Raw genomic sequence first — 21,602 nt, 5'->3', positions numbered from 1 at the left:
AATCCCACGTCACATATTGACGTCAATGACCGCCTGAAACAGAGTCCTTGAATGTAGGACTTCTGCGACCATTTGGTCACTAATCATTTTCTTTGTCTTGCAGGTAAATGCTTTAAAAAACAAAACACACACAACAAAACAAAGCAAAACAACAGCCATTAAAGATAGGTTATCCTTTCTCAATGTTCAAGCATCATAATGCAGGATGAAATAAGATTTTTACATTGAAAAAAATGAAATCCTACATTGAAATACTGTACGTAATAAGGTCTGTGCGTCACTTGGACCTGATTGGCTGAGCTGTTCTTTGGTGACGTGATCCTCGAATGGCAAAATCAAAACCCGAATCCCACGTCACAGATTGACGTCAATGAAAGCCTGAAACAGAGTCCTTTATGGCAAGCCGTTTTAACATAAATTCGGTTTTACCGCCCTTACATTCCAGATATCTCAAATTGTTTTATGACTAGACGTTTTAGCGATTTAAGATATCTCTAATTATATTTCGACTAGACAAAATACATATTTGAGATATCTCTAATTACATTCTGAGTAGTCAAAATGACGTCAGATTTACCATTGACTTGTATGGAGATTTCAATTCAAGATATCTAAAATGAATTACTGACTATCTGAAATACACATTTCAGATATCTACAATTAAATTACGACTAGTCATAAAGTAAATTCAAGATATCTCAATTTTAATTTTGACTAGTCATAATTCTAATTAAAGATATCGCGAATTACTCCATAATTCAAGATATCTTAAATGTATTTTTGGATAGGAGAAATTTAATTTTGACTAGTGAAAACTAAATTATAGATATCTTAAAAGCAAATAATGACTAGACAAAACTAAATTAAAGATATCTTGAATTGTAATTTTGACTAGTCAAAATTCCTTTTAAGATATCTTTAAACGAATAAGAGATATCTTAAATTATTCAGCTTTTCCATTTAAGATATCTTAAATTGGCATTCTGACTAGTCAGAATGACATTATTGATATCTTGAATTAGTATTCTGTCTAGTCAAAACGTCATAAATTTACGTAGCATTTTGGCGGACAGTGCGTAAGACATTCTAGCTTTAGGCTACTTGATTGGGCTATTCAGTGGTCAGCAATGTCAGATCAGTCCAGCTCAAATACTCGTGTTTTTAACACAATATTCAGCGCTGCAGCTCGTGCTCGACATGAATTAAGAAATACCGATAATTTATTATCTGCAACAAGAAGACTTTTTCGACGTCAAGTGCAGCGAAGTCAAGGTAAGTGGATGTTCAGATGTCGGTTCATATAACTGTAGCTTTCCAGGTAGACTACGTTAGCTTCATGCTAGTGGAATAAAGAAATATTAATTAGGAAACTATAAGTAGCCTATTTAGTTGGCACTGGAGTTGTCTTCCGCCTTATAAAATATGACTTAGAATATCACTTAGCATCTGGTGCATCTATGTTGTGATTCTGTTGTGTTCATTGCAGGCTCAGCTGGGAGGCGGCCAAGCCCTGTGTGGAAGACAAATATTTTCTTGCTTTCTGGTCCTAATATTGACATTCTCCCTTCTCCCTCGGATGTAGAAAGACTGAAGAACCATGGATTAGGTGGGCATGTTTTTTTTCAAGAAAGAGATTATTTCATATACCCGCATAATGTGACAGAAGGAGGCACTTTTGCTTTTAACATCTCCATTTGGGTTTTAATTCACCACTTCATGATAATTTTACTCTTTCACCAGAAGTCATCTGGTAGGCTGATGAGTTCAAACTTAAATGGAGTGTTCTTTGTTATTGTGTTTAATATTGCTTTGTCACCATTGATTATTCAGGCAACCCTGTGCATGAGGGGACAGGAACCAGGAGCTCCAAAATTAACCTGAATTGGAGCTTGTCTGAACTGAATAACTTTGTGTGTCAAAGTTACCCACACATCAGCCTAAATCTGGTTGGCTTTGAGTTGGCAAGAGCTGGAAAAGGACGAAAGGTTAAAAAATTACAAGTGAATTCTGTGAGGGAGTTGAAGGAAAAGGTTGGCAAAAGCAGACTTTACATTCTACCAAGAGCAGATGTGTCACAGGTATGGTTATTTTGTACACAAAAATTATTTTGTGTAGTATGATATATCCAGAGTAATGTGTTCAACCATAATTTGAAATGTCTTGGCCATCTCTAGGAAACCTACTCAACCTCAGCAATGTCCAGGAGTTTGCTTCCAGAACCCTCAACTGCACCAGAAATACAGGATATCTCTCCAGAGGCTGAGAGCACCAACAGCCAACATTTAGGGGTAGAACAGGTCAACCATTTGAAGAACAATATATGCATTTTAGTTTTATATCTTATTTCTGATGTTGACTTTAACAAGCACTGTACTGTATTCACAATAGACACTTCTAGATTGGCGATCTCTGCGGTCCCAGCAAGACAAAGAGTATGAGGAGTCTTTGTTAGCAGACCAAGAAAATGTGACTTAACATTTTTGTTATCATCATTTGTTGTTGTTATTGTTGTTGTTGTTGTTGTTGTTGTTGTTGCTCACATATTTTTTCTACCAGGAAAGGAGAAGACAGTGTTACAAGGCCTGGGAGGAAAGACGCATAAAAGTAAGAACTATTACGTTGTTAGGATGATAGTGGTTTATGGATTGCCTACAGGTTTTAGTGTTCATGTTTTAGGCAATTGAAGTTCGCCAGCAACGACTGGCAGAATATAAAGAACCGTCAAGTGGACTGCTGTTGAAGTTCAAATATCCGAATGGATTTATCAGAAAGAGAACTTTCAATGTGTCTGACCCAGTTCAGGTAATGTGTTAATTCAGAGCATGTATATTATTTATTTTCAAGTGACTGAAATTGCACTACCCTTTTTTTAAAGGTCTTGTTTGACTTTGTCGGACAAGATGAAATGGCAAGTGAAATATTCAGTGTTCAACAAGCAACATCATCCACACCAATTGAGAGTACCTCGTCAGGCTCACTTATGGATAACAACATAACAACATCTACCACTCTGTACGTGCTTTGGATCTCAACTTTAGATATTCAGGTAAAGTAATTAAGTCCAAATCCCATACAATGTCTCAGTATTTTTTTTTCCCCACAATGTTTCAAAAGGCCACAGCTAGACTTTTGACTGGATCCCAGAAACGAGAGCATGTGACACCAGTATCAACTTCTCTGCATTGACTACCAGTTTGTTATCAGGTTGATTTAATTGTTTTTTTTAAAACTTTACATGGCATAGCCCCAGATTTTTTTCAAGACCTTCACAACCATTCCACTTCTAGAACACTTATGTCAAATAATAAATTACTCTTACATATTCCTGGGACCAGACTGAGTGGCGGCGAATAGGAGCAGTATTCGCTGTCACTGCTCCTATTCTGTGGAGCATTAGATCTGTCCGTATTCTGGAACACTTCATATTGCTCATTAAAACTAATTTTTATTCTTTGACTTTTTGTAAGGCCTGACATGGTAATTTACTTGTCTGTATTAATTTGTGTTTTTGTCTGTGCTTCATGAAAACTGTATAGACCTTTGGTGCAATTAATATCTGTTTTTAAAGTGCTTCATAAATAAAATTGAATTTGACATGACTAGATTTTTGTTTTATTTTGCTTAGGAAAGGTGTCCAGTTCAGGCGAATGGAGTGCTGGACCAGTCACTGTCTTCTGTCCTAAGCCTACAGACATTGCTTTCTGACCAAGCACTGACATCTTTGTCAGCCCAGGCACCACTGGCCCCAACATCTCCTCAAGTGCTGTCGACCATGCCCAATTCCTCAGAAACATCAACTTCGTTCTCCTCCCGGGCACCTGTGTCCCAGCCCTCCACTCAAGTACAACCAATTTTGCCGTCTTCTGGAGTTTCTTTGGTTGCAGTCTCAAGGCAGCCCCTCTCCTCCCACTCTAACCTAACTCCACATGTGATAACCATTGAGGAACAGGCACCAGCTTCTCCATTTACTGAGCTACCTATAATTATACTGGAAGACCAAGAAGAGCCACCTGAGTCTCCACAACATCCACCAGAGTTGCCTTTGGATGAGTGAGTCAAAATTGCATATTCTGGCTGTCTTTTGTAATTAGTTTTGACAGTTTCAAACCATTGTTTACTCAAACAATGCACAATAAAATAGATTTTCTTTTTGCAGGACAGATCTTCAGACCATATTAACAAAACTATACAGCAAGGTTGATATGACTTTCTGTCCTACAAGCAACCAAATAAATGTGTGCAGGGACAGGATTTTAGAATGTAGCCTGCATGCCTTCAGAAGACGCCGTTTTGATCCAGCAGCAAAACTGGATGTTATTTTTGTGGATGAGGAGGGCAGCGCTGAAGGGGCAGTTGATGATGGTGGTCCCACACGAGAATATCTAAGACTGTTAATGAGGGCAATTCATCAATCTAATGTCTTTGAGGGGCACGAGAATGACCGCCATCTAGCTTTGGACACTAGTGGTCAGTATTATTATTTATTTATTTTTCCCAATTCTTAAGGTTGGAAACTGTCAAGTAACTTTTTTTTTTCTTTAGCGTTGGAGTCAAAAATGTACAACTGTATTGGAAAAATGATATCGGTCTGTTTGGTGCATGGAGGCATTGGACCACATTTCTTCTCTCAAAGATTGTATGACCACATTTGTGGCACATTGTCTCAACCTACCCTGGTTGAGGAAGTTGTTAACCATTCATTCAGAGAGCAGTTGATCAAAGTTAGTCACAATTTTAAGCATTTTGAATATTGATCATAAGCTTAAATTCTGTTTCACATAATTTTTTTTCGTTTTAGATTCAGGATGCAAACACAGTCGTGGAGGCAAACGAAGCCATTATGCAGGCAGCAGATACTCTGAGCATTGTTGGAGCATTAAGGCGTGTAACTACTCTGGAAGAGAGGGACTCCCTTGTGCAATCTGCTGCAGACTTCTTTGTAAATGGCCGAGTGTGCACTGCACACTCGGCCATTAATGTAATGGCCATCCTAACTTTTTCCATTAGAAATCTTGTATTCTAAAGTATGACCATATTCTCATTTCTTAAAAGGTTTGTGGAAGGTTTGAAGACTCTCAATGTGCTAGATGAGATTCAGAAAAACCCTGCAGTCTTTCATGAATTGTTTGTCTGTGAGGAGAAACCACTCTCGGCACGGGACCTGTGCACACTTTTCCAAGTGTGTTTTTCTGTGCAAGGCAGCAATAAAAGGAGGATAGAAAATCAAACCATATGCTACTGGAGAGACTGGTTGGTGGATATTGAAGGTACATTTATTGTGATACTTTAACCACAACCAGTATCAATTAGATTTTGTGACCCAATTTATCATCACTGTCCAAAAAGAAACAATCATAGTTTGAGTATAGAAGCAGGTTTTTTAAATGACTGACAGGACCAAAAACAGTTCAATTGCTAGAAATGTCTCTTTCCTGGAAAGTCATTTTCTTAAGCTGCCGTAGAAATTGTCTTTTATCAGTGAATATATAATGGGTAATTTGTTGTATAAATGCATACTTTAACATACTATTTACAATGATCATGCTTAGTCATGGTTCGTCTTCAAAATGTTTTGATTTATATTTACTAACAAGAAATGCATTGTCATCGCCAATATAACAAGACTGAGGAGGAACATGGACAGACATTTAACACATTTTCTTCCATGTCTTTAAAAGTACAAACTGGATACCTTATATCAAAGGTCATAATTTCAACATTTTGTCTTTCAGAAGGAGAATGCAGTCCCGTTACCCTTGAAATGATACTGGAGTTTGCTTCCGGAGCATCCACGGTGCCTCCACTGGGCTTTCCCCATCGTCCACAAATTGAATTTCTCCATGAGGCTAACAAAGTCTTCACAGAAGCAAATACTTGCCTTATAGTACTCCGCCTTCCTGTACACTCAGACTATGAGTCTTTCACAAAGTACATGAAAGAGGGGGTGCTGCAGTCACCTACCTTTGGTGTTGCATAATCAGCTAATAAGTGTAATAAGCAGTTCTTTAAAAAAAAAGAGTTGGAATGTTTTGAAAAGTTAAGTGTTTTAAAGCAAGTTATAGTAAAGGTAATGTAATGGCCAAACTAGGAAGATATTGAAATGTAAATACAGTATTTGCATTTTTTTTTTTTTTTTGCAAATAGATGTCTCTTTTAACCACTTTTTGGTTACACAAATTTAAAGGTGTATCTTTGAGCCACACTGCAAAAACAAAAGGTCTTATCAAGTATTTTTGGACTATTTTCTAGTGCAAATATCTTAGTACACTTAAGATAAAACTAACTTACATGCAACTTTTCATCTAGATATGAGCTTGTTTTAAGTCAAAAATTTAGTATTAATGAAAAAGTAGTACTTACATTGGTATATTAATTTCACTTCTAACTGGACATCTTTCCCTTGCTACAAGTGAAATAATCTGCTAATGTAATTAGTCCTTTTTCGTCAATATTAAGGAAAAAGTGACTTATAACAAGCTCATATATTGATGAAAAGTTACTTATATCTTACCTGTGTCTTACTTGAAGTGTAGAAATATTTTTGCACTGGAAAATCTTTGGTAAGATTTTTTATTTATTTTTTGCTGTGTAAATGGCCTTTGTAGTTTAATCTTTTGTAATGGTTCTAGTTCATGCAATGAACACTGCTAATTTGGATTAAAAACAAAATAAAATTCTAAAGAACCTTAAAGGGTCCAAAAGATGCATTTGAAAATGGGGGTGAGACACACTAGTCATTTATACATGAACATTTTCAAAAGTAGAATTTTTATTTTTCCTGCAGAATGCATATTTAATTTGTCATGTCTTTAAACACCTTAACATTTTATAATTACATCTGTAAGGTTACCTACTCATGTTAATTCCAAGTTTTATTTGTATCTTAAGAACAATGTATTTGATCAAATGTTCTTAATGTTTGTCACTCCTTCTCAAACATAGTGACATGTATTTAAATCAATAAAGCATTTGCAATTTCTGCACAACAGGCCTGGTATTTCACCTTCAGATCAGAAATATGATTAACTGCATGATTAACTGATTGAAGTTGCTGCTGACTGAGCCTGGTTTGAGGAGGTTCTACAATTACACTAGGGACCTGCTCAGCATCAGTGGTTGGTGGGGGCCGAAGGCCATGCTGCTGCAGAAGTTCTTCAAGAGTCTCTGGTACGTTGGAATTTTCACCAAACACGTTGTTAGTTGCTGTGCTGTTGGCACTCATGTTTGCCAACATCCGTTCAGTCCAGACTTGTGTTGGTGTTTTGTTGTTTTCTGTACGCAAGGAATGGTGGTTCCATGCTTTCCTGAATTGTTCTAGTCGGCTTTGAATCTCAGGAAGAAAAACTATGTGAAGAGAAAGTTTGTGCACATCGTCGCTGGGATCCAAGAGGGCTGAATCTTCAAGATTATAAAACATGCTGTAAAATGGTTCAAGAACATGTAAAAACACATCCCTCCAAAGACGCTCTATTCTCTGATTATGGATGGATTCCCCAGTGATATGACTCCGACGTTCAATGCCCTGTAGAAGGTTCATCACCAGAGCCACTTGCACATTCTCACCACCATGATCTGACCTCACTCTAGAAGGTAAGCCATAGAGTCCTGTTGCCTTGAGAAAATGAAATAGCACTGTTGAGGCGCGATTGTCTGTGCTACAGTTCAAGTAAGTAATTAAGCGAGAACATCCATCGATGCCACCATGGACCACAAAGCCCCACCTAAATGGAAATACAAAAAAATGTATAAGGAATAATGTATGCAAATGTGTATAGTGAATTTAGATTTTAAAAATTACTCTTGAAATACATCCTTGATATTTTCAGATACCTTATGAGACGCATGTTGCCATCAATATGCCATAAACTGTTGGGATACGGCACATGATAGACACGTCGAGTCACTGCGCTGCTCCACCTCCTTGCAGTGGCCATTGGGTTGATTCGAGCCATCATCTCACGGACCTTACGCCGTGGAACCACCAGTCCTCGTGCATTTAACAAGCCTCGCATAATCTGGTTCAATGAAGGACATGTGGTCTTACCATTTCAAACCACCACACAATTTTACATTTTGAAAGTAATCTTTTACAAAATATAGGTTTCAGATTTCACATCTGGTTATAAAATGCATCATCATTTGTGACACTTAACATTAAATAATTAGTATTCTGCACCACCACTGTTGAACATATTACATACATTTGTTCAGAAGCAATATATTCAGATTCCATACCTCAGTCCCAGAATTTGGATACAGGGATTGAAGTTGTCTGATATTAGTTTCAAGGTCTTCATCAGTCACTGCAGCCAGCCTTCCTCTTATTGGTACACCAAGTGCTTTGGACTTCTTATAAAGAAATGATGCTGAGCATCCCAAGATGTTTGCCATCCTGTTGACCGCGTGTCCTTGGGCCAGAAGAAAGTCGATCTGTTCTCTTGTAATATGAATAGTCGGTCTCCCTCGACCACCTAAAATAGAATCATATTCAAACGCCTCAGCATAATGTTTACATTATACATCCGTTTTCCTCTGTCTACCCTCTACGTATCCCTTTGTCTCCTAATGGTGACACAATGCATTTCACACAATGTATAAACTTATTTTGGCATACATAATTTCCTGTTGCATGAAGACTAAGCTTTAAACTTTTATAGACGCTGGAAAGCCAATTAAAGCGTGAATCACAAAACCGGAGGTACGCTTTTATTTTCAGAGGAGCTAAAGGAGGGCGCTATAATGCCTGGTGCCGTCTAGCATGTCAAAATCGAGAGCTGACTGGCTTTATTATCATTTCCGAAGAGGCAGACAGCTTTATCACAGTATAAATGTGACCTTGAGTACCGCTCTAAACCCTCTTTTTACCAGATCACACAGATAAGTTTGTAAATATAGACAGAGGCACTGCTGCAGATTACAAACAGTTTATTGAATTCACAAAGTTGAGCAAAAATAAATAGTCACTTTATTTTATTTACCAAATGACCACTCTAAAAGTGGGAGTCTATGCTGGTCCTGAGATCCTTAAAGCTGAAGAATATTTAAAACCTGATTAAATAAAATTAGACGGTTAGGGGGAGGAATAATAAAGAAAACACAAATACAACTAAATACACCCGAGTGTTCCCCAACAAAAGCACACTCACAACAATTCCTGGTGAATACAAAGAAAAGGAAAAAACTCCCCTTCCACTGGTCTCAATCTAAATAAAACAGCCTAGGACCCAGGGACAGCATAGGTCCCAGTTTAAAACAAGCCAGGAGGCCACAATAGAAACTCCCTTTCCCTAAACAACAGCAACACAAGGAAAGTTCTTTTAAATCAACAATAACCATCTAAGGTAACAAAAGTAAAACAAAGAAATGAAATTGAAACAAATCAAAAACTGAAACAGTAGCAGGCCAACCTACACACAAAAGAAATCAAGTTAGACAAGAACATTAAGCAGCCAGAAAAATAAGAAACGGTTCGTACCTTCTCTAAAGTGAAACCAGTAAATGGCGCTCGACGTCACTAAGTGCGTTTCCTATAACCATCAGTGGCGGAATCAGACATCAATTCTAAACCCACCTCACGATCAATGTTAAACATACCTTTGTACGAGTCATCAGCCTGCATCTGATCTCCTTCTTCTTCTTCTAGTTGAAATTTAATGGCGGTTGGCAAGAAACTTTAGGTAAGCATTACCGCCACCAACTGGTAAGGAGTGTGGACCACATGACAAAAAAAAAAAAAAAAAACTATATCCTATTAAACAACTTACACTGTTTAAGAAAATAAAATAAGGCCTCATATCCTCTACTTCCTGAATCTTTTTGTAATAAATCAACAATATCAAATTTCATTTTCATACTACTAAGGTTTCTAATTAATTTATTTCTTTGCATCAAATAATTCCTACAGCTCAAAATAGCATGTTCCACTGTCTCATCTTCCCCGCAGTCACATTTCCCTGTCTGATGTTTCCCTATCAAAAATAATGACCTATTTAGTCCAGTATGTCCGATTCTAAACCGTGAAATAATTATCTCTTCTCTCCTTATTCTTTCTGTTCTTCTCATTTGACCAATATTCTTTTGAATTTTATATAACCACCTTCCTTTCTTTTCTTCTTCCCATAACTTTTGCCACCTCTCTCTTGTTTTTGTTTAATTATACTCTTTATTTCTGTTATATTAAAACTAACATTAATATCTATCCTCACCCGATTAGTACTCTCTTTAGCCATTCTGTCTGCCATTTCATTCCCCTTAACCCCATGATGAGCTGGAACCCAAACAAAATTTACCGTTAGCCCCATCATATTGATTCTATAAAGTGTTTGTCGTATTTCAATTAATATATCTGGTCTACTATCTGATTTATTATTTTGCAAACTGAATAACGAAGAACTAGAATCTGAGCAAATAATTGATTTTACTGGTCTTACCTCTTCCACCCATTGAACTGCTAATAGCAAGGCAAGCATTTCTCCTGTATACACCGAGACTCCATCACTAATCCTTTTTCCTACTTTAATTTGAAACTGTGGCACAATAAATGCTATCCCTACCTTATTAGCTGTATTTTTTGATGCATCTGTGTAGATTTGTATATAGTTATAATATTCATTTAAGTGTTCTTGTATTATATATCTATTCATATTGTTAAATTTATCTTTGTTCTTTTCTAAAAAAGAAAAATCAACCTCAGCATCAGGAAGTATCCAAGGTGGAACCGCAGATAATGGAATTGCCTGACATGTATCTAACTGATTTAAATTAATTTCATTGACTTTAGAGTTTATTATCCATCCAAAGCTCTTTAATTGTTTCTTTTCCTTTTCCCAGCCATGTTTAAGTACTTCTAATGTTGGATGATCATTTCTTTGTCCCTGTAGATTTGACCAATAATTTAAGGATAATTGATCCCTTCTAAGTTTAAGAGGCATTTCTCCCATTTCAACCTGTAAAGCTGCTGTTGAAGATGTTTTAAAAGCACCGGTACATAATCTTAAAGCCTGATGTTGAATAATATTCAACTTATGGAGGTTTGAATCTGCTGCTGAATTATAAACTATACATCCATAATCCAAGACTGACCTAATTAACCCAGTGTAAATTGCTTTTAATGATTTTCTATCAGCTCCCCACTCCGTTCCAACTAAACACCTCATTATATTTAATACTTTCCTACATTTATCAATTATTTTCTTAATATGCACTCCCCATGTCATTCTTTCATCAAACCACATTCCAAGAAATTTAAATTGTTTAACTCTTTCTAAATCCTGTCCATATAATTTTAATTTAGTTTTTCCATAAACTCTTTTCCTTGTAAAAACCATTATTTTAGTTTTCTCTACAGAAAGTTTAAAACCCCATTTATACGACCATTTTTCTACAGCTAAAATTGCTCCCTGAAGCTTTTTAACAATAAATTCTAAATTTCTTCCTCTTTTCCACATTGCTCCATCATCAGCAAAAAGTGAAAATCCCATTCCACCCTCTACTTCTTTAAACATATCATTAACTACCACTGAAAACAATAACGGACTTACTATACTACCCTGTGGTGTCCCATTTTCTATATTCATACTCTCAGAATAATCCTTCCCTATCCTCACTTGTATTTGTCTTCCTTCTAGAAAATTTTTGATCCATCTAAACATATGACCATTTATACCCATTATTCTAATTTTAATTAATAATCCTTCCCTCCACATCATATCATATGCTCGCTCAATATCAAAAATATTGCCACAACACTCTCTTTGTTCACTTGAGCCTTTCTAATTTCATGCTCTAAACATAAAACTGGATCCATTGTACTTCTCCCTCTCCTGAAACCACTCTGATAAGACGATATAAGTCCCTTCTTTTCTATATAATATGTTAATCTTTCATTTATCATTCTCTCCATTATCTTACATAAGTTGGATGTTAACGCTATCGGCCGATAATTTTCTGGTTTGGATTCATCTTTCCCTGGTTTTCGGATTGGAATAATCACCGCTTCCTTCCAACTTTTTGGTAGTTCCCCGTCCTCCCATATCCTGTTATACATTTCTAATAAAATATTTTTAGAAGACTCACTTAAATTACTAACCATAACATAACAAATTTGATCTTTTCCTGGAGCTGATAGCTTAAATTTTTTGAGTGCCCTATTTAGCTCATTTATTGTAAAAGACATATTCAATGGATCATTTGTATCTTCCATTTGTTGCAATAAATTCTTGTTCTCCAATATTGTCTTTTGCCTTCCTTTTTTTCCTTCTTCACTAATATTTTCAGAACTATGGATTTTAACAAAAGTATTTACTAACATTTTTGCCTCATCTGATCTCCTCAGCGATCTACTCGCTTTTAAATGTAGATGCCGATTACCTGTCTCCCTAACAAGCCAGCTGCGCTCCGCCACAGCGTCTTCCATATATGGGCAAGAGGAAGAGGGCGCAGCAGCACACCTTCGGGCGGGACAATATGCCCCGGCTACATAAAAACCACATCTGGTTATTACCTGAACTGGCCCGAGCTGCGGAATATCCCCCAGTTCCAGCTTGGACATGGGTCGACAGTAGCACCTTCAGCTCTTCTAAGCCGTTTTTCAGGGCATTGTGTGTGTCGGCAGAAAGTAAATCAGAAATTCTTAGCAAATTTCTTAAGCATTCCTCAAGTACACGATTTTCCCGCTCTCCGTATATCCCATACTGAAGAGCTCTTTCTATATTGTGGCATTTTCTTACAATTTTGTCCAAAACTGCCAGCGCCATTGAATGTTCAGGCAATTGTTTGGACAGCTCAGTACAGACAAAGAGGGGCTTACACGCAATGTCTTACTTCAGATATCTAAAATTGTAATTCTGACTAGTCATAATTACGTTCCAGATATCTTAAATTACATTAACGGATGTCTGACCCTTCCAATGACGAATCCGGCGACGTCATTGGGGATATCTAGAAAGGAATTTTGACTAGTCAAAATGTAATTGAAGATATCTTGAATTATTATTCTTACTAGTCAGAATGTAAATAAAGATATCTTAAATTACCATTCCGGATAGTCAAAATGTAGTTTTGTCTAGTCAAAATGCATTTTTAGATATCTGGAATCTAATTACGGATAGTCAAACGAAACCGAATTTATGTTAAAACGGCTTGCCATAACACTAGCCAATTAACACTGCAATTTAACAACGCAAATATGACGGAAGTTACAATGGCAGTGTTATTTTAAAGCTGTGTGATGTTAAAACAACACTCACACTCTTTATTTAACACTACACCTGAGATTTTAACACTGGCATTTTTACTGTGTATAAGCTTTTAACGACTTATTTAAATTGAGATGCTTTGAAAATAATTACATTTAAAACAAAAAAACGAAAAAATACATTCAAATACTGTAGGTGTAATAAGGACTGTGCGTCACCTTCACCTGATTGGCTCAGCTAGTCATTGGTGACGTGGTCCTCGAAAGTCAAAATCAAAACTCGAATCCCACGTCACAGATTGACGTCAATGACCGCCTGAAACAGAGTCCTTGAATGTAGGACTTCTGCGATCATTTGGTCACTAATCATTTTCTTTGTCTTGCAGGTAAATGCTTTAAAAAAACAACAACAAAACAAAACAAAAAAAAAACAAAAGCCATTAAAGATAGGTTTTCCTTTAATGGTCGAGGATCACAATGTAGGATGAAAAGAGAATTTTACATTGAAAAAAATGAAATCCTACATTCAAATACTGTACGTAATAGGGTCTGTGCGTCACTTGGACCTGATTGGCTGAGCTGTTCTTTGGTGACGTGATCCTCGAATGGCAAAATCAAAACCCGAATCCCACGTCACAGATTGACGTCAATGACCGCCTGAAACAGAGTCCTTGAATGTAGGACTTCTGCGATCATTTGGTCACTAATCATTTTCTTTGTCTTGCAGGTAAATGCTTTAAAAAACAAAACACACACAACAAAACCAAGCAAAACAACAGCCATTAAAGATAGGTTATCCTTTCTCAATGTTCAAGCATCATAATGCAGGATGAAATAAGATTTTTACATTGAAAAAAATGAAATCCTACATTGAAATACTGTACGTAATAAGGTCTGTGCGTCACTTGGACCTGATTGGCTGAGCTGTTCTTTGGTGACGTGATCCTCGAATGGCAAAATCAAAACCCGAATCCCACGTCACAGATTGACTTCAATGACCGCCTGAAACAGAGTCCTTGAATGTAGGACTTCTGCGATCATTTGGTCACTAATCATTTTCTTTGTCTTGCAGGTAAATGCTTTAAAAAAACAACAACAGACAAACAAAACAAAAAAACAAAAGCCATTAAAGATAGGTTATCCTTTCTCAATGTTCAAGCATCATAATGCAGTATGAAATAAGAATTTTACATTGAAAAAAATGAAATCCTACATTCAAATACTGTACGTAATAGGGTCTGTGCGTCACTTGGACCTGATTGGCTGAGCTGTTCTTTGGTGACGTGATCCTCGAATGGCAAAATCAAAACCCGAATCCCACGTCACAGATTGACGTCAATGAAAGCCTTAAACAGAGTCCTTGAATGTAGGACTTCTGCGATCATTTGGTCACTAATCATTTTCTTTGTCTTGCAGGTAAATGCTTTAAAAAAACAACAACAAATAAGCAACACAAAAAAACAAAAGCCATTAAAGATAGGTTATCCTTTCTTAATGGTCGAGGATCACAAACAGGATGAAAAGAGAATTTTACATAGAAAAAAATGAAATCCTACATTCAAATACTGTACGTAATAAGGTCTGTGCGTCACTTGGACCTGATTGGCTGAGCTGTTCTTTGGTGACGTGATCCTCGAATGGCAAAATCAAAACCCGAATCCCACGTCACAGATTGACGTCAATGAAAGCCTGAAACAGAGTCCTTGAATGTAGGACTTCTGCGATCATTTGGTCACTAATCATTTTCTTTGTCTTGCAGGTAAATGCTTTAAAAAAACAAAACACACACAACAAAACAAAGTAAAACAACAGCCATTAAAGATAGGTTATCCTTTCTCAATGTTCAAGCATCATAATGCAGGATGAAATAAGAATTTTACATTAAAAAATTAAATCCTACATTCAAATACTGTACGTAATAGGGTCTGTGCGTCACTTGGACCTGATTGGCTGAGCTGTTCTTTGGTGACGTGATCCTCGAATGGCAAAATCAAAACCCGAATCCCACGTCACAGATTGACGTCAATGAAAGCCTGAAACAGAGTCCTTGAATGTAGGACTTCTGCGATCATTTGGTCACTAATCATTTTCTTTGTCTTGCAGGTAAATGCTTTAAAAAAACAACAACAAACAAAACAAAAAAACAAAAGCCATTAAAGATAGGTTATCCTTTCTTAATGGTCGAGGATCACAATGCAGGATGAAAAGAGAATTTTACATTGAATAAAATGAAATCCTACATTCAAATACATACGTAATAGGGTCTGTGCGTCACTTGGACCTGATTGGCTGAGCTGTTCTTTGGTGACGTGATCCTCGAATGGCAAACTCAAAACCCGAATCCCACGTCACAGATTGACGTCAATGAAAGCCTGAAACAGAGTCCTTGAATGTAGGACTTCTGCGATCATTTGGTCACTAATCATTTTCTTTGTCTTGCAGGTAAATGCTTTAAAAAACAAAACACACACAACAAAACAAAGCAAAACAACAGCCATTAAAGATAGGTTATCCTTTCTCAATGTTCAAGCATCATAATGCAGGATGAAATAAGAATTTTACATAAAAAAAAATATGAAATCCTACATTCAAATACTCTACGTAATAAGGTCTGTGCGTCACCTTCACCTGATTGGCTCAGCTAGTCATTGGTGACGTGATCCTCGAATGGCAAAATCAAAACCCGAATCACATGACACAGATTGACGTCAATGACCGCCTGATGCAGAGTCCTTGAATGTAGGACTTCTGCGGTCATTTGGTCACTAATAATTTTCTTGGATCGCAGGTAAATGCTCGTAAAAACAAAAGCCATTAAGGATAGGTTATCCTTCCTTAATTTACGAGCATCACAATGCGGGATGAAAAGAGAATTTTTAGTCCGGGTCTTTGGACGTGTATGAAAAGGCGGATGTGTGGACTCTGAAAGGCTCAGAGTCCAATCAGAGGCTGGTTTTAAACGGGCTGGTCTCTATTTCGGCTCGTTCGCTGTTAACAAGCTCCTATCGTTTCTGCTCCCCTGGCGGGAAAAAGCAAGGAGGAGGCAGATGAATGCTTTAAGAACTTTATTCCTCTTTTGAACAAGTACAACGAACAGCTAACTTCCCTAAAACTAACACACTGCGCTCCCCACAACAACCGGACACTTTTCTCGCTCTTCTTCCTCCCAGCGCCTACATGTTGTTCTCTACTGCCCCCTAGGGAAGAGAGGGGGCAGCAGAGAAAGACTGGGCCTGTAAGAGCAGGTCATTGTTTTTACTGACAGCAATCTGTCATGTGACTAAACCTTTAATAGTCATATGACATGTGAAATAGAAATTTGATGTAGATATATAGCAATAAATATTTAAATCGTCATCATAGTATTTATATACCGTCTTTGAATGCAGGTCATCTGTGATAATTTAGCCACTTTGTCTTTTCGTTGCCTTTTCAATATATTTTTAAAAAAAAAGAAAATATTCTACTAGTTTATAAAATGTATAACTATATACTCATAATGTACACAGTAAAAATTCCAGTGTTGAATTAACACCCACAGTGTTAATTTTAACACCAACAAAGTGTGTATATGTGTCCAAGTCAGCTGGTGTTAAAGTAACACTTTCGAAAGTGTTAAAAGATTGACACCCATTTTTTTGTTAAATTAACACCAGACATTGTTAATTTTAAACAATACCGAGTGTCACATTAACATAACAACAGTGTTAGTGTTAAAATATAATGTTAAAAGTAACACCAGTGTAGTGTTGATCACAAAACAATGTGGTGTTAAAAAGGTAAATGATTGACCCCACAAGGTGTCAATATCAACCAAATCCAGTGGGAAAATATTCAAAACAATACACAGAAATGGAAAGTTTACCTTTTATTAAACCCATTTCAGTATTACAGACCTTCAATGCACAGCTTATACAAAACAGCAGTGGGGCACAATATATGTTCTTTCATCATTATCAGCTGAAAACTGCCTGTCATAAGTCTGATAATATATCAGATCAAAGACACAAATAACAGCAAACACATCATCTCTATTATGAAAGCATTCAGATGATCATCAGTCTCAACACTATCTGTACCAACATTGTCCACATAAACAGAATCTATGGCAATAGTGTCTCCATGTGCTTTCATCAAGTGCTACTTGAACCCAGAATGTGCGTAAAAAACAGGTGAACAGCTGTGTTCCCCGCATTTCAAATGCAATTTGTGCCCTGGATACAAAGAATGACTAAATTTCAAATGCTGAAAAAGATTCCAAGAATTTCTGTGCTGAACCTTACAAATGTAACATGTTGATATATTTAAGTGTTGTTAATTCTCACTCTGATTTCCTTGACTCTGGGGCTCTCCTTTGTTGTTGCCACATCAATCCCATAAACTGTTGTTTGGACGAATGTGTAGAAGTTGAGGAGGGCTGCATCGTAGGACACGGCAAACACAAAGTGCGCCTTAAACAGTTCATCGAAGGCAGCCACTGCAGTCTGTGCCACACAAGGAATGGGCTTCTGATCCAGAATGATGTAAAACTTCTGAATACTGCTCTTCTTTTCTCCAACGCAGAGGAGGAACGGCTGTGCAGATCCAAGTTTGCCAAGAAATGTCGCCATGCTTGTCCCCACCTAAGATTGAGAGACAGCACATTAGAAATAATAGTTTTAGTCTCTCTCAAGCAACAAATTAAGAACACTTTTCACCTTCCATTAGCTGTGAACATGCCACAAAAGGGGATGTGACTTGCAAGGAAACTGTTGTGAGCTTAAGTGAAAAGATTGCTTCTAATGGGCTCATACAATTCTTTGTGCCATTATGCTCCCATAATTCATAATACAAATAACAGCAAATAATAATTTAACATTATACAGTTTATAAAACTGAGATTGATTTACTTTAAGGGAAGCACAATTCATGTCAAAAACATACCTTACAACATACAACACGATCAGCCGCCTCAGTTGCACTAATTTTTACATGTTTCCTCCTTTTGGCGGTTGGAGGCAAGAGATGAACCAGCAGGAGAATGGCTGCCAAGTTGTTATCCCATTCTAATAAAATCATAACACAAACCATGTAGAATTACCATATGAAAATGTATACATAGAAAAGACTGTTGAACATATTTATCTATTAATATGTACCATAATCAGTTGATTCCTCCTGAGCAGACAGAAGGTCATCCAGGTGATCACTCTGTCGAAGGCTTTTGCTGACAGTGATGACCTTCGGTTTGTAGAACGTTGGCCATCTTGCAATTAACTTCTCCAAGATGTCTTCTCCAAAGAGCATGATGAAGTCCTGCTCAATCTAGCAGAAGAAAAATACCATCAAAACCCAATTCAAAAGTTCAGTTAATCAAATCTGAGAGCTTCTCACCAAGCCTGGTGTATCCAAGAATCTTGGGAAGTGATCCAGTGATGAGTGATGACTGGTCCAGATCATGTAGCATATTCTGTCTATGCTTAAATGTTGCCTTCATTTTCTCCTTAACATCCTGGTTTGATGCATGCTTCATTGTGGACATTGCTTCTTTGCATCCATCACCAAACAGCTGATCAGATGGTTGAGGTCTCCCTCTGAGTTTTCGGGCCACCTTGATGAGCTCATCACCTAAAGCTCCTCTTGAAGTCACTTGCAGTGCTACGCTGAATGGTTTTCAACCGATAGGCCAGGTAGCCCTGTCCACTTTGAGGATCGTAGAAATGCTCCTATCACAGAACAGACAACACAAAATGTCGATTACATTGCGTTCAAAAGGACAATTACACAGGTAATTGACATTGTAAAAAAAAAAAAAGAGGAAGAAATCCAGATAGATAATGACTCAAGAAGAGAATCTTCAGGTACTCACGTAGCCAGTTGGTGAGCAATTATTTTTCAAATTGGGAAAGAGGGTGACAATTCCCAGGGCACAGGTAATGCGGACATTGACAGCAGGGACTCTCCTAAAAAACAATTCCATAAAAACATTCATATTTCACATAGGGTTTAAACAAACTCACACAAATTAAGCAAAGGTTATGAATAGAAAACTCATTCTCAGTAATTACAAATTATTTGAATAATCATTATAATTATGTGTTTTCAAATTATTCTAACATTTCTATGGATTTCATACATGTATGTGTTTAACTCTTAAAAGCACCATCAGTCAAAAATATCAAGGTTAAATTCTGACCCCCAATCAGCAGACTGAGGTTTATTGGTACATACCCAGGACTTTCGATCATATCCGCCACTAAAATATTGACAAGTTTCCTTCTTGTTGGATCAGAGAGACTTTTGTTTTTGTTTTATTCTTTTAATACATCTTCTCCCCCTGGTTTTTGGTGCAGAGCTACATAGACAATCTGCAACAGATTTCACATGTCATCCTGCTATGAATTTTAAAATGGATCATCATTCCATTTCCCATCTTGACAACTCACACCTTTTGCCATCTTACCTTCAGGTGGTCCTTCAGCCAGTCGTCTTCTCTGTGCTTTAGTGTTCTCTGTGATCACTGTAGAAGATGAGCTTGAGGTTGGAGACTCAACTGACCCATCTTCAGAACTGAAGGAAGCGTCTGTTACCTCACTCTCATCAATGATGGCCACTATATAAAGTTTAGAAGCTTCATTAGTAAAGAACTTAAAATTAACTTTTGATTTATATATTTTTAAAATGCATTAAAAGGAACAATTGTTTTAATGTTTTTAAATCTTACCAAAGTGCTTAGTGACTACTTTGAAAGATACTGTAGCAGACCTCAGGAGTTCATCAAAAATATCAGCATCCACATCAACTCCAAAAGAGTCATTCAGGTCTACACAGATTTCACTTGCCAAACTGAATTTAGCATGAACTGGAAGGAAACAAAAGTACTCATCTTAACATGCTAATTTATAGCATATGGTTAGAACTGGTAAGGGCTAATTACATTCATAATTAGAAAATATTTAAAATAACATTTTCACACAATGAACTGGTGGTTGAAATTGCACATCTTCAATGTTGCCCATATTGTTGGCAGACAGTTTACCAAAATTTGACATAACCATTTTTATGAAAGTAATTAATAAGCATTCTGGATCTGATTTGAGATAAAGAAACTACCTTAAGCTAACTTAATTTAATGGCAGCTGCCACAACAACATAATTAGTACTCAACTTACCCTCGTGCATGAATTTAAAGTAATCGTAGCAGTAATCTGTCACTGGAACCCGAACCCATTTCTGGACTGTCTGATACTCCACTTGAAACAGCATTTCTGCATAACAAAAAAGGACACGGTCCAAGCTTTGACACCTTACACATATTTTAAACCAACCCTTTATCACTTCCACTATCACTTTGAACACGTTAACTCTGTCAGCTATAGAGACTTAGCTAGAGTGTTGAGCTAGCTAGCCAGCCAGAATCCGCTTCCCTAGTGGCTAGCCGTAACGTGGCTTTTTACACTCTTGCTTTGCTACTGGTATAGTCTACGGAGCCCTCTAGGGGACATGGGGATTTTTTCCGCTCTCTTTTGCGTTCCCTCTCAAAAGTTTAGCTTTACTCTTACCTAGCAACACTTTATTGCTCGACGTAACGAACAACTTCGCGAGGGAATAAAAAAAATCCCCACATCCTCTCAGAGGCCAACAGTTTGCAATGTTAGCTTTTTTTTTATCGCCAATATTTAAAATAATACCACTTATTCATGGTTTAAAATGACAATCAAATATAACAGAATTCAAATTTACCGTTCGCCTAGATTTGGCAAAACAGCGGGACCTTGAATTTGGTGAATTTTCCATGCAAAATAGGTTAAATATAGTGCATTTGTTGAAGTCACAAACTAAAAAGCACATTTCCAACGAAACAATAGTCATGTATGGATATTTAGCTTACCTTTAGTGTGCGAAAAGAAGCCGTACCGATCGAGTGACTGGTGGCGAGACGACAGAAAGTAGAAAGTACTCTGCAGCCGTTACGCAGAGGCGGGGATTAAGCAACACTAGCCAATTAACACTGCAATTTAACAACGCAAATATGACGGAAGTTACAATGGCAGTGTTATTTTAAAGCTGTGTGATGTTAAAACAACACTCACACTCTTTATTTAACACTACACCTGAGATTTTAACACTGGCATTTTTACTGTGTATAAGCTTTTAACGACTTATTTAAATTGAGATGCTTTGAAAATAATTACATTTAAAACAAAAAAACGAAAAAATACATTCAAATACTGTAGGTGTAATAAGGACTGTGCGTCACCTTCACCTGATTGGCTCAGCTAGTCATTGGTGACGTGATCCTCGAATGGCAAAATCAAAACCCGAATCCCACGTCACAGATTGACGTCAATGACCTCCTGAAACAGAGTCCTTGAATGTAGGACTTCTGCGATCATTTGGTCACTAATCATTTTCTTTGTCTTGCAGG

General features: G+C 37.1%; 3 protein-coding genes across 9 annotated transcripts; 1 reads left to right on the top strand and 2 right to left on the bottom strand.

Moving 5' to 3' along the window:
• Positions 1–397: 397 nt before the first annotated feature.
• Positions 398–6,986, top strand: LOC103474118 (uncharacterized). Of its 3 annotated transcripts, none has more exons than XR_014083889.1 (13): positions 398–1,272; positions 1,487–1,606; positions 1,831–2,078; positions 2,175–2,288; positions 2,389–2,466; positions 2,557–2,604; positions 2,677–2,802; positions 2,876–3,046; positions 3,626–4,050; positions 4,157–4,467; positions 4,543–4,721; positions 4,799–5,267; positions 5,733–6,986. XR_014083889.1 is itself a non-coding variant. In XM_081597229.1 (9 exons), exons 1-9 carry the CDS (start codon positions 1,128–1,130, stop codon positions 3,703–3,705), a joined length of 1,134 nt encoding a protein of 377 aa, XP_081453355.1. In that variant the 5' UTR covers positions 398–1,127; the 3' UTR covers positions 3,706–3,717. The 3 variants fall into 3 exon arrangements, 1 of the variants encoding a protein (XP_081453355.1); XR_014083888.1 differs by having other exon boundaries at positions 2,175–2,297; XM_081597229.1 differs by lacking the exons at positions 4,157–4,467; positions 4,543–4,721; positions 4,799–5,267; positions 5,733–6,986 and having other exon boundaries at positions 2,175–2,297; positions 3,631–3,717.
• LOC145547597 (uncharacterized) lies at positions 6,746–13,142 on the bottom strand. Of its 3 annotated transcripts, XM_081597230.1 has the most exons (5): positions 9,595–12,311; positions 9,476–9,527; positions 8,236–8,471; positions 7,831–8,015; positions 6,746–7,721 (listed from the first exon to the last, which is right to left on the bottom strand). In XM_081597230.1, the coding sequence occupies exons 1-5, from the start codon at positions 9,607–9,609 to the stop codon at positions 6,953–6,955; spliced, it is 1,257 nt and encodes a 418-aa protein (XP_081453356.1). In that variant the 5' UTR covers positions 9,610–12,311; the 3' UTR covers positions 6,746–6,952. The 3 variants fall into 3 exon arrangements, 2 of the variants coding, with proteins under 2 accessions (XP_081453356.1, XP_081453358.1); XR_014083890.1 differs by lacking the exons at positions 9,476–9,527; positions 9,595–12,311 and adding an exon at positions 12,503–13,142; XM_081597232.1 differs by lacking the exon at positions 9,476–9,527.
• A 3,908-nt stretch (positions 13,143–17,050) lies between these two features.
• LOC145547692 (uncharacterized) lies at positions 17,051–20,448 on the bottom strand. 3 transcript variants are annotated; one of them, XM_081597501.1, is made up of 9 exons: positions 20,347–20,448; positions 19,899–20,036; positions 19,623–19,787; positions 19,406–19,542; positions 19,044–19,137; positions 18,569–18,900; positions 18,334–18,499; positions 18,119–18,240; positions 17,051–17,817 (listed from the first exon to the last, which is right to left on the bottom strand). In XM_081597501.1, exons 6-9 carry the CDS (start codon positions 18,632–18,634, stop codon positions 17,500–17,502), a joined length of 672 nt encoding a protein of 223 aa, XP_081453627.1. In that variant the 5' UTR covers positions 18,635–18,900; positions 19,044–19,137; positions 19,406–19,542; positions 19,623–19,787; positions 19,899–20,036; positions 20,347–20,448; the 3' UTR covers positions 17,051–17,499. The 3 variants fall into 3 exon arrangements, with proteins under 3 accessions (XP_081453627.1, XP_081453628.1, XP_081453629.1); XM_081597502.1 differs by lacking the exons at positions 19,623–19,787; positions 19,899–20,036; positions 20,347–20,448 and having other exon boundaries at positions 19,406–19,616; XM_081597503.1 differs by lacking the exons at positions 19,406–19,542; positions 19,623–19,787; positions 19,899–20,036; positions 20,347–20,448 and having other exon boundaries at positions 19,044–19,294.
• Positions 20,449–21,602: the final 1,154 nt, after the last annotated feature.

This window comes from Poecilia reticulata, chromosome 16 (assembly GCF_904066995.2).
Source record: "Poecilia reticulata chromosome 16, P_reticulata-male-v2, whole genome shotgun sequence".
NCBI lineage: Eukaryota > Metazoa > Chordata > Actinopteri > Cyprinodontiformes > Poeciliidae > Poecilia > Poecilia reticulata.
This window is presented reverse-complemented; position numbering and strand designations above follow the sequence as displayed.